At 43.0% G+C, this 13704-nt stretch overlaps 1 protein-coding gene across 20 annotated transcripts in view; it reads right to left on the bottom strand.

The window, feature by feature from the left end:
• The window catches only part of MAK (male germ cell associated kinase), a 99887-nt gene that overhangs the window by 6742 nt on the left and 79441 nt on the right, over positions 1 to 13704 (bottom strand). For all 20 annotated transcript variants that reach the window (XM_077269867.1, XM_077269863.1, XM_077269861.1 and 17 more), the window contains 4 exons: positions 11533 to 11714; positions 8777 to 8904; positions 7532 to 7660; positions 4623 to 4748 (listed from right to left, as the gene is read on the bottom strand). In XM_077269867.1, coding sequence (XP_077125982.1) covers positions 4623 to 4748; positions 7532 to 7660; positions 8777 to 8904; positions 11533 to 11714 — 565 coding nt within the window. The remainder of the gene's footprint in view (positions 1 to 4622; positions 4749 to 7531; positions 7661 to 8776; positions 8905 to 11532; positions 11715 to 13704) is intronic.

A 13704-nucleotide genomic window follows, 5' to 3' on the forward strand; every position in this document is an offset into this window, starting at 1 on the left:
TCCTGATGTAAAGCCGACATGTGGGAAATGTTATTTATTAATGGTTTGCTGTGGTATGACCATCTGGATTAAAGGGATAATCATTCAAATTTAGAAAATTGCTAATTTTTTTAACATTTTTTCAAATTTTTTATATTTTTTATAAATAAACACAAAACATATTGACTTAAATTTACCATTATCATAAAGTATAATGTGTCACGAAAAAACAATCTCAAAATCACTGGGATTTGTTGAAGATTTGCAGAGTTATTACCACAAAGTGACACTGGTCAGATTTCAAAAATTTGGCTCTGTTACTAAGGGGTTAAGAAAGCCCGGCAGATTTACTAAATAAATGTGGTAATTATGGCTCAATTTGCATCAAAAAGTTGGTACACACATTTACTATGTTTTTAGACACTTTTCCCCATCACATTTTACAAGTGGGTGTGGCTTCATGGCAAAGGGGTGGTCATTAGTGATGAGCCAGCGTGCTCGGATTAGGAGTTGATGTTATCCGAGCATGCTCGTGTGCTAATAGAGTATCTTCGGAGTGCTCGAATACCATGTTCGAGTCACCGTGGCTGCAGGTATCGCGGTTGATCGACAGCTGCAACACATGCAGGGATTGCTGGTTACCACACTGCAGTTTAGGGGCCCGGCTGGGAACAGCCTCAGTGACGTCACTGCTAGTCGCTGAGCTCGCAGCCGCTCATTCTCCAGTGGTTTTCAGCCTGGAAAGTTGTATCTTGGCACCGTCCAGGTTGAAAACTATTTATCGCAGACATTGATAATGGCGTGGGACAGGTGAGCGAGATTGTTGGTTTTTTTTGTTTTTACAAGAGACTATGGCTTGACTGGAATGGGCGTTAGGCAAGAATAATTGTTATTTTTAAATAAAAAAAGTAACTGGCGTCTTACAGACGCATCTCCATTACTAAGCCGTGGGCTTAATGTCAACGGACAATACAAAGGTGACAACCCAACAAATATGAACCCCACTTGCCACCACAACAGGGCAAGTGGAAAGAGTCGGGCAAAGCGCTAGAATTGTCGCATCTAATAGATGTGCCTTTTCTGGGGCGGTTGCAGGCTGCCATTTTTAGGCTGGGGTGGGGGGTGCAATATCCATGGTCCCTTACCGGCCTGAGAATATCAGACCCCACATGTCTGCTTTAGCTTGGCTGGTTGTCAAAATGGGGGGTGCTCCACATTTTTTAAAATTATTTAAATAATTTTAAAAAAAAAAAGTGTTGAGACCACTCTCTTGATAAACAGTCTGACGAAAGATGACAGCTGAGGGTTGCAGCCCGCAGCCTTTAGTTTTGCCTGGCTCGTTACCAAAAATACAGGGGAACCCATACCATTATTAAAAAATGTATTTACAGGGCAGGCACCAAATGATGCATATTCCCACCAGACTCTGCCTGCTCTTGCTGTTATTAGCAGCAGCTGAACAGTAGTCCCATCAGCCGACGCCTGTGACTGGAGGTCACAGCTGCAGGCTCACACTATCATCTGACCGCATGGGAGCTGCGGCTCTCGGACCGCCAGTAATGATTTCACCACTGATTATATGACAGTGTCGCAAACCCTGGATGTTCGGAGCCCCCCCATTCATGTGAATGGGGTCCAGGGCAGGGTACCCAAACTGAACTTTTTTTTTTAATTGTTTGGTCGGAACTAAGCAGCCAGGGGTTCACCCATCACTAGTCATGGGCTGTGTTCTCACAGTAAGTTACTGCAGATATGTGGGGGTTTAGACAACCCAATAACAATGTAGTGATTATAAAATATTGGATTGTAAGGGATTGCTGTGATGCCATACTGATCCTGCATTAGTGGTGTTTTTCATAGGCTTTGTCCTCACTAGAAACAGACATATATTTCTAAACAATTTATTGACTGCAATTGCATCAAAGTAGAAAAAACCTCACTTATTTACTAGGCAGGAATGAAGTGGCTTTCCGGCAATCTTAGTGACACGTTTGGTTGTTGCAAGTGAATATCCCCTTTAATTAAAGGGGTTGTCTGGGGGTAAGATATTGATCACCAAAGGCGCAGTCAGACGTCAGTTTGTCACACACACACAGAACGTGTATCTAGTAAGTCTGAATAGATGTTCTCATGTCTGATTTTTGATCCAAGGCTTGGATTAAACTTGCCAATGCAAGTCTAACGGTATGTGCACACGCTGTGGATTTTGCTGCGGATCCGCAGCAGTTTTCCATGAGTTTACAGTACAATGTAAACCTATGGAGAACAAAATCCGCAGTGCACATGCTGCAGAAAAAAACGCGCGGAAACGCTGCGTTGTTTATTCCGCAGCATGTCAATTCTTTGTGTGGATTCCGCAGCGTTTTACACCTGCTCCATAATAGGAATCCGCATAAAAACTGCGATAAATCCGCATGTAATCCACAGTGCGGTTTACCTGCGGATTTACAAAAACAGGTGCGGAAAATCCGCAGAGATCCAATCTACGTGTGTACATACCCTTCGGGTCTGTGAAATTATCGACCAGCAGTTGGATGCCATCTTTGTGCAGTCTCTTTTTCACAGACTGTTTGTTAGGCCGGTTTCACACGTCAGTGGCTCCGGTACATGTGACAGTTTCCACACGTACCGGAGACACTGACACACGTAGACACATTAAAATAAATGTGTCTCTGCACATGTCAGCGCGCTTTCACGGACCGTGTGCAAATAACGGAGAAATATCAGTGTTCGTGGGAGCGCACAGATCGCACGGACCCATTAAAGTCAATGGGTGCGTGTAAACACGTACCGCACACGGATGCCGTCCGTGTGCTGTCTATGTGCTTTTTTTTAAAAGTCAAAGGTTTAAAATTGAAACAAATTGTTTCAACACACGGACGATAAACACGGACACACGGATAGAACAAGGATGGCCTATGTGCACATACGGACACGGATAGCTCCGGGACACGGATAGCTCCGGGACCGTTTCTTCTGGTACCGGAAATATCTGGACGTGTGAGACTGGCCTTAGGAGAAGCTGAAGAAACTTCCATCGTCTTTATTTTTTTTTTTCCCATGGTAAAAACTGACACCCTGACCAAACTAATGATCACTGAAGAAACTCGGACCATTTTTTTTTTTTTTTTTTTGCCTACACAAAAAATTACTAAAGTCTGAATGAAGACTTAAAGGAAGGTCACCATCATCAAATTAGTGGGGTCTGACCAGAGTTGGAACACCACAGCACTGTGCAGTGGCCATTACAGGGTACTACAACTGAAATACTGTCATGTCGGACGCTGTTCAGACCAGGTCGTTCGACAGACAGCGGTAATTCCGCTTTTGACCACTATTTGCTCATTGGCGTCGGCTAGATTTTATCTAGCTGTTCCGGGGTTAATTTACCTGATCCTCGGATTGGAAGCTGGGCCATGCCCATTGCCTTTAAATAGTTCTCCTTATCATTGGGCGTCGCCGATTATAGCTTCTGTCTTGTGCGTTGTTATCTCGGTCTGGAGTGGAGAGCTGGTTGTTGGAGATTCGTTGCTGGTGGTGTATTTTCCTTAGTCTTATTTACTCCTTCCTATATTTGTATTTATTTTGCCCTGCACATTTATAGTGTATTCCTGAGTGACTGCGGCGTGGTGTATATTTTCCTTTATCCTTGTCTGTGCTAACTGTGGGTATTGGTGTATTACCTCTTCACTGGGTGGTGGGCGGAGGTTTCAGCCTAGGGTTGAAACAGGAGACAGGGTGAGGTTCGAGGCCTGGACACGCACACCATCAGTGTAAACTCCAGGTAGAGGGTCAGTCAGGATTTCCCTAGTCTGAGGGAAATTGCAGGGGCCCGGGTTATTAGCTCTCGCTCACCTAGTCTCCCCGTGACAAATACACAGTCTACTACGGAGCTGTGGTGTTCTGGCTCCAGACACTAAATTTCTAGCAGCTGTGGCTCCAGCTATTACCTAAGTTATAGGGATGCAATGTGTAACCCCCCCCCCCCCGCACCCATAATTTTGATATTGATGACCTATCCTAAGACCGGTTTCACATGTTAAACTTCTTTTTTTCCCTCACACGTGTTTATTTCAGCGCGCTTGGCACATTTTTATTGGTAGTTTTTCCAATCTTTGTTCCATTTGTTTTTGTCCTATGAAAAAACTCTTCTCTTCTGCTACTTATTACAGTACAGCAAAGGGATGGGAGAGAGGAGAGGAATAATGTGTCTGATCTATCTGCAAAAATGACAGCTAGCACCAAGAACACTATATGAGATCGAGACTGGGTAGAGAGTCATTATTTTAGTCTCGGAAACCCCTTAGCAGGTTAATCTGATGGAGCTTTGTCTACAAGCCTCTTGCTTTAAATAGGAAAATGTGTTACTACAGGTTTTTATGTGCAAGTTCAAAACAAAAAATTTATAAAAAAAAAAAAAATACTAAAGATTAAAATTAATTCTAAAGCATTTTTTTTCTATTTTGCTGCTCCTGTATTCCTCCTGAAAGCGCCGACTGTCCAGTCGTTGTGGAAATTGTCAGATCGTATGGTAACACATCCCGTGACAACGGGAACAGAGTCTACACCGCAACAATGAGAACTGATCAGAAGAAAGGATGTGTTACCTAAAGATTCCGTTGATTTCTGTAGCCATGACTTACTTGTTGCAGCTCCAATTGGTGCAAGCTGGATTCTCTGCCCTGCTGAGCCAACTTCCTTCTTATGGAATGAAGGCATGTATCCCCCGGCTGTGTTGTATGAAGGGCCTACATATCCTCCGTAGGTTCCTGCAGAAAGCAACAGAATAATGTGTGATCTTACAGAGGATAGTCCTGTACCTGGCGAATGAAACGCCAAGCAAAAGTTGCCACATAGTAGCCCACATTTATGAGTTAGCTAATTTTGGGTGTTTAAACCAAGTTTAAAAAAGTAGAAAAACACAGAAAGTTTTTGCTATTTGTACCTTGTGCCTTAAAAATTGAAAAATATGGAATACCAGAAAAATGGCATGACCACCAACGTTTAAGCTCATTTCCCATGAGGAGTATTTGGTGCGTTTTTGCTGCTGCTTTTCTGCACCGATTAGCTGAACTGGGTGACTTGGGTTTTGTTTCCATAAAGTTTTTAAAGGGAACCTGTCACCCCAAAAATCGTATATGAGCTAAGCCCACCGCCATCAGGGGCTTATCTACAGCACTCTGTAATGCAGTAGATAAGCCCCCGATGTAACCTGAAAGAGGAGAAAAACGGGTTATATTATACTCACCCAAGGGCGGTCCCAATTCGTTTCGGGTCCGATGGGCCTCGCGGTGTATGGGAGGGGTATGGTCTGGGTGACGTCACCTAGAGCTGGGAGCTTGGAACAGGGGGACGGAAGGTGAACAGGGCCAATTGCCAACGCGTTTCGAAGGTCCTCGGACCTTCTTCGTCAGGGCTGTTGGTCCTAGCTGTCGTCTGCTTCTTACATAGAAAACTTAAAGCCCACCCATTGCTACTAGTCATGAACTGAACCCAAAAGACCCACAGAGGAAAGGGCTGATGTCCTGACTGTAAATCAAATATGGCTGAATTTGCATTAAACTGCATTACATTACTTTATATTAAATGCCCCTTTGGACTAAAAGTTGCCACTATTATATCCCTATATATCTAAAAAATATAAAGCATACATGTGTGAAACCATTATTGCAATAACTTAAAAAATATATGATAATGTTAAAAATTATGCTAAAAATTAAAATTCTCTATCTGTAAGAAACAACCATACTCTATTGTGTAAGAATAGCCCGGTAGGTAGTAAAATGCGCTCAAAAACAAAGGAAAGAGGAAAAAAAAGAGCAACTTTTAGTCCAAAGGAGCTACACACCGCTACAGTCTAGCAGCGCCTTCGGCCGAGGCACGCTGCTCGTTGGGATCCCTGGTGAGCGTAGCGGTGCATTCCCATTAGGGGAGGACGCTCCCCGGATCTCTGCCATTCTGCACTGCCGCTCTGATTCCCAACACTGAACCCACGGAGGCATGGTGTGTCAGCGCATTTCATGAAGTAGCGCGCACATCCATCTTTTCAAGCACCAGTTGCTCCTGTTCACTTGGATTCAGTCCACTGACTCTCCTTGCTGACATATTGGGATGCAGTGAAGACACCGCACCGACACCGCGGCGGTGCAACACCAGTAACATTCCTTTTATATTGCATATGACTGGGACTTATTGTGCTACTTTTTCCTTGTTGCATGATCGCTGTAATATTTATTGGTTAGCGACCAGTAATCAGTACATATATAAAGATTGGCCATTCATTAATAACTGGCATATATACAAAATGTCAAACCATTAAGGACAATATAGGAATGGTCTTCTAGCCAATTATTGATGTGCCTTCTTTTTCAATCATTTATTTATCCATTTTTCAGTAGGTTTAGCGTGGCGACCTTTTTGCATTTTTTTGTTCTTTTCAGGATAGTGACAGACTGAGCGCAGCAGCTGTCTAGGCACCAGCAGCTTCAACTCACATTGAAAACTTTTGGGAGCGCCGATGTGCCTAACATTATTTATGTTATACTACATTTACTTGGCGGGTTATGCAATTCATTATAGGCACAACATTGACTTTACTTTGGTGCATATAGGACTCATTCATTAACTTCTAGTATTTTTTTTTTTTATTATTGAGGGAGATAGGGGAAGAAAAATCAATTTCACAGCTTTCTTATGGTATTACCCATAGTGTCTAAAAAAGACTTTTACTTTGTTGGTACAAGTGTAGCAATATCATGTGTTGTTTTATGAACATTTTTACAAAGTAATACTTTTTCTGCAAAAAATGTTGGTCCTATGACAGTTTATATCGGAAGTGGTCTGACCACTGTTACCTGCACCGAATGGCAGTATGGGGGACTTTTATCTGTATTGGCATTAAGTGGCAGGGTGTATGCTAGACCGCCACGCCATTCATTCCTTATGGTGCTGTCAAGCACTGCGCTCAGCGTTTTTTGACAAGCACATGGAGAACTGAGCGGCTGGACCCCCACTGATTAATAAATTATCAACTACTCTATGGATGGGCAATAACTTGTTTTCACATGACAACCACTTTAACTTTTACACTCTTTATTTAGTCCCACTAGTGGATTTCACAATGAGATGGACTGGTGACAAAATAACTGACGGCTAGTGATGATCACAAGGGCCTAGGGGGCTCAGGTATGCACAGAGTATCATAGGTGCTGGAGTGACATGATCGAGGTCCCCGCGGCAGCATGTTTCGCAGCTGTTGGCCACAAAGCATGCGGGGATTGCCTGACAACCACTGATGTGCACTTGCGCTCATCACTACTGATGGCCAGTCTATTAGGCCACACGTTTTCTCCATGCCTCCATCTACTGATTGCAGAATTTAAGCAGTAACCTCAGGTCCAGAGTCCACAGTTGCCCAGAACTCTAGCTGTAATGCAAAGATGCGGTAACTGGACAATAACCTATATGAATGGCATTGTGTGTTAAGTATTTGTATCTGTGTTAAGAGGTTGACAAATCATTTGTTTGCCTACTAATAAGCAAATATGCTTACCTGCATTGTTCCTATTAAATGTAAATCCAGCTATCGGAGCAAGAGGTTTGGTGGACAATGCACTCCCCCAGGTAGAATGATTTGCTTCTTTATTTGCAGATATTAGCCCTACGTTCTTCGGGTTCATACCTTAATGTGGTTGAAAAAAAGTCATATTACTGAACTCTCCAGGCAAACTGTAGATGGGTGTAGTATATTGGAAAGGATTCAAAGAAAAAATAAGCGTTTTCTAGAAGTAGGTAGACCAGGAGGCCATATAGTGCTATATTATATACAAAAAAAAGTTTCACTCTATCATGCTAAAGCATGTCAATGTAAAATATATGAAATATAAATCGCAATACGGCTTTTGAATATTAGGAAAAAAATGAGATGCTCAGCATAAAATTTGGCCAAATTATATCTGCCCATCAACCATCGTCAAGGTGGTCTCAAAGACTGATGGGTCCCTACGTGTGTGAATACCTCTCTCAGGCAGATGTCGGAATTCCTGGGTGAATGTGGACACCTCTCTCAGCAATGCCTGCATTTATGGGTAAGTAGGGACCCATCAGTCTTTGAGACCACCTTGACGATGGTTGATGGGCAGATATAATTTGGCCAAATTTTATGCGGAGCGTCTCATTTGTTTCCTAATATTCAAAAGCCGTATTGCTATTCAGATTTCATATATTTCACATTGACATGCTTTAGCATGATGGAGTGCGATTTTTTTGTATATTGTATATGGAGGTAGCTTGTCCTGGTATGCACCTATTCACACTAGTCTGGATGTGCCAGTCAGTTTTTTGTCATATATAGTGCTATATTGGCTGTGACAAATACAAAATTCAGCCCTTGTAGTAAAAGAATTTAGGAATTTGTGCTTTGTCGGAAGTGGAGGCTTAGAGTTAGCCCAAGCGCATATATATACCTCCACCACACCGTGTCCTAAACCATTTAACAATCTGACAGAGATATGAAAAAATACACTCAGATAAGACTACTCTAGATCATAGTTCCTTATGATCTGCCTGGTCTAAACAGTCCTAAAACAGGTTTTCTGCCTATGCGCGACCCATTAGGGCATATTACAGCACTGGGGAATAAACAAGTCCCACCACAGATAAAAGCTCATCATGGCGTTTGCAAGCATAGAAAATAAGAACCCGCCAACATGCAAGTCTGGCATGGATCTGTGCGTAGAGTAGGAATTTCCCAACCAGACAACTCTAATCCTGCTCACCTTGCCGGATGAGGACTTACCGGGTAGGTATCTTGATTGTCGAAGGTAGTGTTGTTTAGCAGATGTTGCTTGTCCAGAGTCTCTTCTTAGATTTCCCATATTTGAAGAACCTTTATTTAATTCTCCAGTGGGAACGGGATCTGTGAAACTGAAAACAAAAATCTTATTTATACGCAGGTAAGTTTTCTGAGATTGGTTTTTCTATGTTAAAATGTATTTTTAATTAATTTTCATTGTCACTTCTTTTCATCTTATTTTCATATCACTATCAATACTAAAGAAAAACAAATCCTGCAATTTTTAATCTGGCCTCTAGGCTGTATGTTATTCTCATACTCCCTGTTCTGTACAGAAGACTATTCAGCATTCTCATTGTCAGATGACACCGACATACAGCGTAAGGGATTCACAGTAGCTGAAGTTTTATTGCTTTCATAAACTCTCCAGTGGTTACAAACAGCCTCGTCTTGGCACAAAGGATTAACAGAAAAATAATCTTATCATGCACCAGGAGGTAATGACTACCAGAGTGGGCTCACCGTTCTGAATTCAGTCCTTCTCTCACTGCAGGCCAAACAATGCCAGAGTCTTTCCCAGGCAGCAGTGCAGGTTCTACACCAAGCTCGGCATGCTTCACATTCGCTGGTTACTCACCAGCTCCAACTCCTCTCAGGCTCTGGTAGACTGTCCACCTTTTTTCCTCTCTAACACCACAGACTGCTCAGCTCCCCAGCAGACTGACTAGTGAACACCTAGACTGGCTCTCCAGACTTAGGGTACCGTCACACAGTGCAATTTCGATCGCTACGACGGCACGATCCGTGACGTCGCAGCGATCGTATGATTATCGCTCCAGCGTCGTAGACTGCGGTCACACGTTGCAATCACGGCGCTGGAGCGATGCCGAAGTCCCCGGGTAACCAGGGTAAACATCGGGTTACTAAGCGCAGGGCCGCGCTTAGTAACCCGATGTTTACCGTGGTTACCAGCGTAAAAGTAAAAAAAAACAAACCGTACATGCTCACCATCTGATGTCCGTCCGGTCCCTTGCTGTCTGCTTCCTGCTCTGACAGATCCGGCCGTACAGTGAGAGCAGAGTGCAGCGGTGACGTCACCGCTGTGATCTGCTCTCACTTTCCGGCCGGCAGACAGTCAGAGCGGGAAGCGGACGGCAAGGGACCGGACGGACATCAGATGGTGAGCATGTACGGTTTGTTTTTTTTAATTTTACGCTGGTAACCACGGTAAACATCGGGTTACTAAGCGCGGCCCTGCGCTTAGTTACCCGATGTTTAACCTGGTTACCAGCGAACGCATCGCTGGATCGCTGTCACACACAACGATCCAGCGATGTCAGCGGGTGATCAAGCGACGAAAGAAAGTTCCAAACGATCTGCTACAACGTACGATTCTCAGCAGGATCCCTGATCGCTGCTGCGTGTCAGACACTGCGATATCGTAACGATATCGCTAGAACGTCACGAATCGTACCGTCGTAGCGATCAAAATTGCACTGTGTGACGGTACCCTTATGTCTGGCTAGTTATCTAGCTAGGTACATCTAATTAAGACCTGCAGTGCTACAAATTAACCTAGTCCTACCAGACTCTATTATAGGAAATGGTCACACCACCCCTCCTCGCTCTCCCTTCACAATGACCTTTGTCCTGATGAGTTGGAGTTAGTTTATTGTTGCAGATGTCCATGTGTCCAACAGAGAATGTCCAACAGAGAATTAGGAGTCTTAACTGGAACCGGTCAGCTACCCTAGCCCCCTAAATCACGACCTAGTCTCTGCTCCATGCCATTACTGCATTCTATCGACCCCCTTCTTATGGCTTTGCAATCTCTATATACTTTCAAAATCAAGCGTTATTCCTCATTTGTGGAATACAAATATTTTAGGACCAGTCCGGTGGGCCTTTGAATTTCCTAGTCTATTCCCGCCTCTCGCCTTGTTAGCACGCCCCTCTGTTTGCAATTTACAGAATCTGCAAGAACGGTGTCACTGACGGCATTCTGCCGCAGTGGGTGCGATGCGCTGATGAAGCTGGGGAGCTTCATTGCACATACACGCAATTTGATGGAAGGCAGGACTACTCCGGGGAAATAGACATCCCACCGTACTAGTCCCGAGACATGCAAATGCACAGATGCCAATAAGAGTGGATACAGATCGCAAAGTCAGAAGAAAGAGCGTAGTGTAGAGCAATGGTGGTGGTTTAGGTTGCATAGGGCAGCCGACAGGTTACCTTTAAATAAGGCCTAGTGGCAAGTGTGGGAAATAGCATTTTTTATGTACTGTAAATGGTAATATGAATAATAAAAAATGATGCATAAAAACATGATTTAAACACTTAGTCAAAAGAAGAAAATTATTTTGTAGGTCTATGAAGTATAAATAAAGCTTTTTACACACAGACAAAGATATGAATAGGCACAGAATTTTTAATCGTCAAAAGATATGATGATAAAAAGTTGGAGATTGTTGTGTAACTAGTATTGATTTCCGCTAATTCTTCCCGCAAGTGACAGCAGTGAGGAGGAGTCTGTATGGAGCGGAGGTCAGGAATGCACATTACTACTCCATACAAAATCTTCAGTAATCACAGAACATCAAGGCACTCTCACTCCGCCATTGCCATAACTGACCGTTAGTGTGTTTTTTGCTGAAATATCCCTTTACACCGTTTCAAAACCAATCCGTTATATTGTATACAGCTATGTAAGCAGTCCCACAATTCATTCCATACTAATGGCTTTAGCTGAAGCTCACCCATATAAAGAGTCGTCAGTTTTGTTCTCTTTAACCATAGCCATGCTGGGCTTCTTCGAGAATGAGATCCCAAAGTCGGTATCAAACTCATCCCAGCTGTCTTTTAAAACGGACTGGCCCCAGCGTCGTCTTCCATGTTTAAGGTTCACAACACTGTTCTGTGGCCCATTAGTTACGGTCTTCTACGTTATAAAGAAAAAAAAAAGAAATGATCTGGGTTTCGGTAACAGATCAGATAACAGATTTTTAAATATTTAATAAAATTATTTTTTTAAAATAACATTGGAAAAATAAATGACAGTTGCATACAACTAGTGCTACCACATCGCTCTACTCTTGGGTCAGTAATAATAATTATAATAATAATCTTTATTTATATAGCACCAACATATTCCGCAACGCTTTACAGTTTCAACACACAACAGTCATAAGTAACAACGTTAACAATACAATAATTAAAGCAAGATGAGACGACGCTGCTCGTGAAAGCTTACAATCTACAATGAGGTGGGGAGATACAAAGTACAGGTGTGTAGTTACAATGATGGTCCAGCCATCTTCAGGGGGTGGGGGGTAGATGGAGATAGTGAATGGGCTACACACACATAAACATAAAATGACGTCAGTAAAGACGTTGTAGTAACCAAAGCCACAGACCATGCTATTCCTGGCACTGCTGTGACTTGGTGACAATAAGAAAGGATATTGTGAAGAACAACTTTAAAGGGAATCTGTCACCAGGTTTTTGGACCCCATCTGAGCAGCATGATGTAGGGACAGAGACCTGAATTTCAGTGCGGTGTCACTTGTTTTACTAGGTACAGCAGTTTTGACTGAAGACTTGGCAGTGCCCAGAAAGCTTATTCCTGTCCCACACCACTGATTGGCAGCTTTCTGCAAATGCACAGTGTACACGGCTGCCAGTCAGTGGTATGGGCGGGGTACACAGAGCAGCAGGTCTAGGAGGCACGAGACAGCTAGTCGACTAGTGATCATTTCCTACTGATAAAACACTGATTTCATTGAATCTATGGAAAACAGCCCAGTAAGGTTGGTTTCACATTTGCCGATGGAGGTGCTGCGGAGGGCTGCGTACGTCCTTCGTGAAGCTCCGCCCACTGCCGCACCTCCTCCGGTCAGCTCCGCCTACGTCGGCATGCGGCGTGCCTACCCTATCTTTACCATTATGTACGCAGGCCATACCGATGTATGCAGATGTCTCCGCATGCGTAGTTTTGACGGTGCAACGAGTAGCATTTTGGTGCGGTCGCCGCACCGTCAAAACGATGCATGTGGAGGCATCCGCATACATCGGCATGGCCTGCGTATATAACGGTAAAGATAGGGTAGGCACGCGAAATGCCGAGTTAGGCGGAGCTGACCGGAGGAGGTGCGGCAATGGGCGGAGCTTCACGGAGGACGTAAGCAGCCCTCCGCAGTACCTCCATCCGCAAATGTGAAACCAGCCTTAGTGACACGTCACTGTAATCAGGGGCTCTGTCTATCTTATGCTGCTCTAACACTACATGTTAGCAAAAACCTGCTAACACATTCCATTTAACTGCATGATGGAAGATTTTCTTGCAAAGATTAAGTATCTCTGAAAGGGGTTGCTCACATTTTTTTCCTTTTAAAATCTAGGCCCAATGAAGTCTAAAAATAAAGAAAACTATGGGCCAGCTTCACCAGCTTTTTTTTGTTTTTTTTTGTCTTGTGGTATTTTTTGCGCCTAATTCTTCAAAATGACGCAAGTGGTTCATGAACCTTGCGCTCAATTAAAAAAAAAAATAATATATATATATATATTTTGTTAAACCTTTTTTGTGACTTTTGAACGTAAAATGTTTCATGTTCTACTAAAATGTTACAAAACTTGGCCAAAATTTCAGATGTACATAAAATCACTCCATCTGGAAGGGGACTGGAGTACATTTAAAAAAAAAAAAAAAAAAAATCATAACATTTTTGTGCAAAGTGAATTACCGTAGCTAAAATCATCTTGAAACTCCAAACGCTGCCTACAATAATGAACATAAAAAAAACCAAACCAAACAGGCAAACACATACAAAATAGACTTTAAAAAAGGCGCCAATTAATAACAGTTGAAAAATACAAAAATTAGATTTAATTAAAAGAAAAAAAAAAAACTAAATACAATAATTTATAGGGCC

This window comes from Ranitomeya variabilis, chromosome 6 (genome assembly GCF_051348905.1).
Source record: "Ranitomeya variabilis isolate aRanVar5 chromosome 6, aRanVar5.hap1, whole genome shotgun sequence".
NCBI classification, from domain to species: domain Eukaryota; kingdom Metazoa; phylum Chordata; class Amphibia; order Anura; family Dendrobatidae; genus Ranitomeya; species Ranitomeya variabilis.